The sequence below is a fragment of the Cynoglossus semilaevis genome, unplaced genomic scaffold (genome assembly GCF_000523025.1).
Source record: "Cynoglossus semilaevis isolate Cse_v1.0 unplaced genomic scaffold, Cse_v1.0 C19044056, whole genome shotgun sequence".
In the NCBI taxonomy this organism is placed as follows: domain Eukaryota; kingdom Metazoa; phylum Chordata; class Actinopteri; order Pleuronectiformes; family Cynoglossidae; genus Cynoglossus; species Cynoglossus semilaevis.
Genome location: NW_007587955.1, coordinates 1 through 807, shown reverse-complemented (window position 1 = coordinate 807; position 807 = coordinate 1). Strand labels below are relative to the sequence as shown.

The window sequence follows — 807 nt, the reverse complement described above, 5'->3', positions numbered from 1 at the left end:
TTTGGTTTTTTTTGTGGACTCCTTTGTGTCTCTGTCCCAGGTCCACACAAAAACTGCAACCAGATACTAGAGTACACACCCCAGGATACACATCATTCATGAAAGTATGTGATTTAAAAAGTACAGAGAATTTGACCGACCTCTTCCTCCTCTCAGTTCCACCTTGTCCCCCCTGCAGATCCACCTGTAACAGGGGAAGACGAGGACCTCTCCCCCCTCCGTCCTCACCACTATAGTGGAACAGTACCACTCGTCTTCTGGGAAAACCAGGAACGGATCCTTCTCCACTCTGATGAGCAGAAGTTCGCCCAGAGATGAAGTCGTTTTAACGGTGAAATCTTCTGTCTAGAAAAGGAAGGTAAACGTGGCACACAGCCACATCAACAGTCATCAACCTGCGCTGCGATGAAGCTGAGATTCAAACTGATCAGACTTACGGTCCCAGCTCTGAAGCCGAAGCAGGTTTTCAGCTCCGTCCGCTCACTCTCTCCCTCCTTTCCAATTAAAGTGAGAAAAACGTAATCGTAGGTTCCTCCGAACGACTGTTGGCCCGTGGTCACCTGCAGCTGGTACTTAAACATGATGGACAGAAAAACACTGAAACCTTTGACTGTTCAACAGGGTCTGTTTCTCCAGGACGTTCTGGTGGAACCTGAAGGCACCACAGAGATAAGAACAACTAGACAACAAGGTACAGGTGGTTTTGATAATGAACCTCACTGTCTTTTATATGTACAGCGAGGACACACCCCGTCCTATTTTCTTTATGTCCTCTAGATGGAGACCGAGGAGCATAAGTTGACTGTT

At 47.5% G+C, this 807-nt stretch overlaps 1 protein-coding gene across 1 annotated transcript; it reads right to left on the bottom strand.

Annotated features, from left to right (window-relative positions):
• Positions 1–5: 5 nt before the first annotated feature.
• Positions 6–759, bottom strand: LOC103399379 (hydroperoxide isomerase ALOXE3-like). The gene is made up of 2 exons (XM_008338076.3): positions 438–759; positions 6–345 (listed from the first exon to the last, which is right to left on the bottom strand). The coding sequence occupies exons 1-2, from the start codon at positions 579–581 to the stop codon at positions 97–99; spliced, it is 393 nt and encodes a 130-aa protein (XP_008336298.1). The 5' UTR covers positions 582–759; the 3' UTR covers positions 6–96.
• Between the last annotated feature and the right edge of the window lie 48 nt (positions 760–807).

Excerpts from the sequence above, each read along its gene's own strand:
- LOC103399379 (XM_008338076.3), bottom strand. The coding sequence starts at position 581 with ATGTTTAAGTACCAGCTGCAGGTGACCACGGGCCAACAGTCGTTCGGA. Across the intron at positions 346-437 it reads TCGGCTTCAGAGCTGGGACC|ACAGAAGATTTCACCGTTAA; the intron begins GTAAGTCTGATC and ends TTCCTTTTCTAG.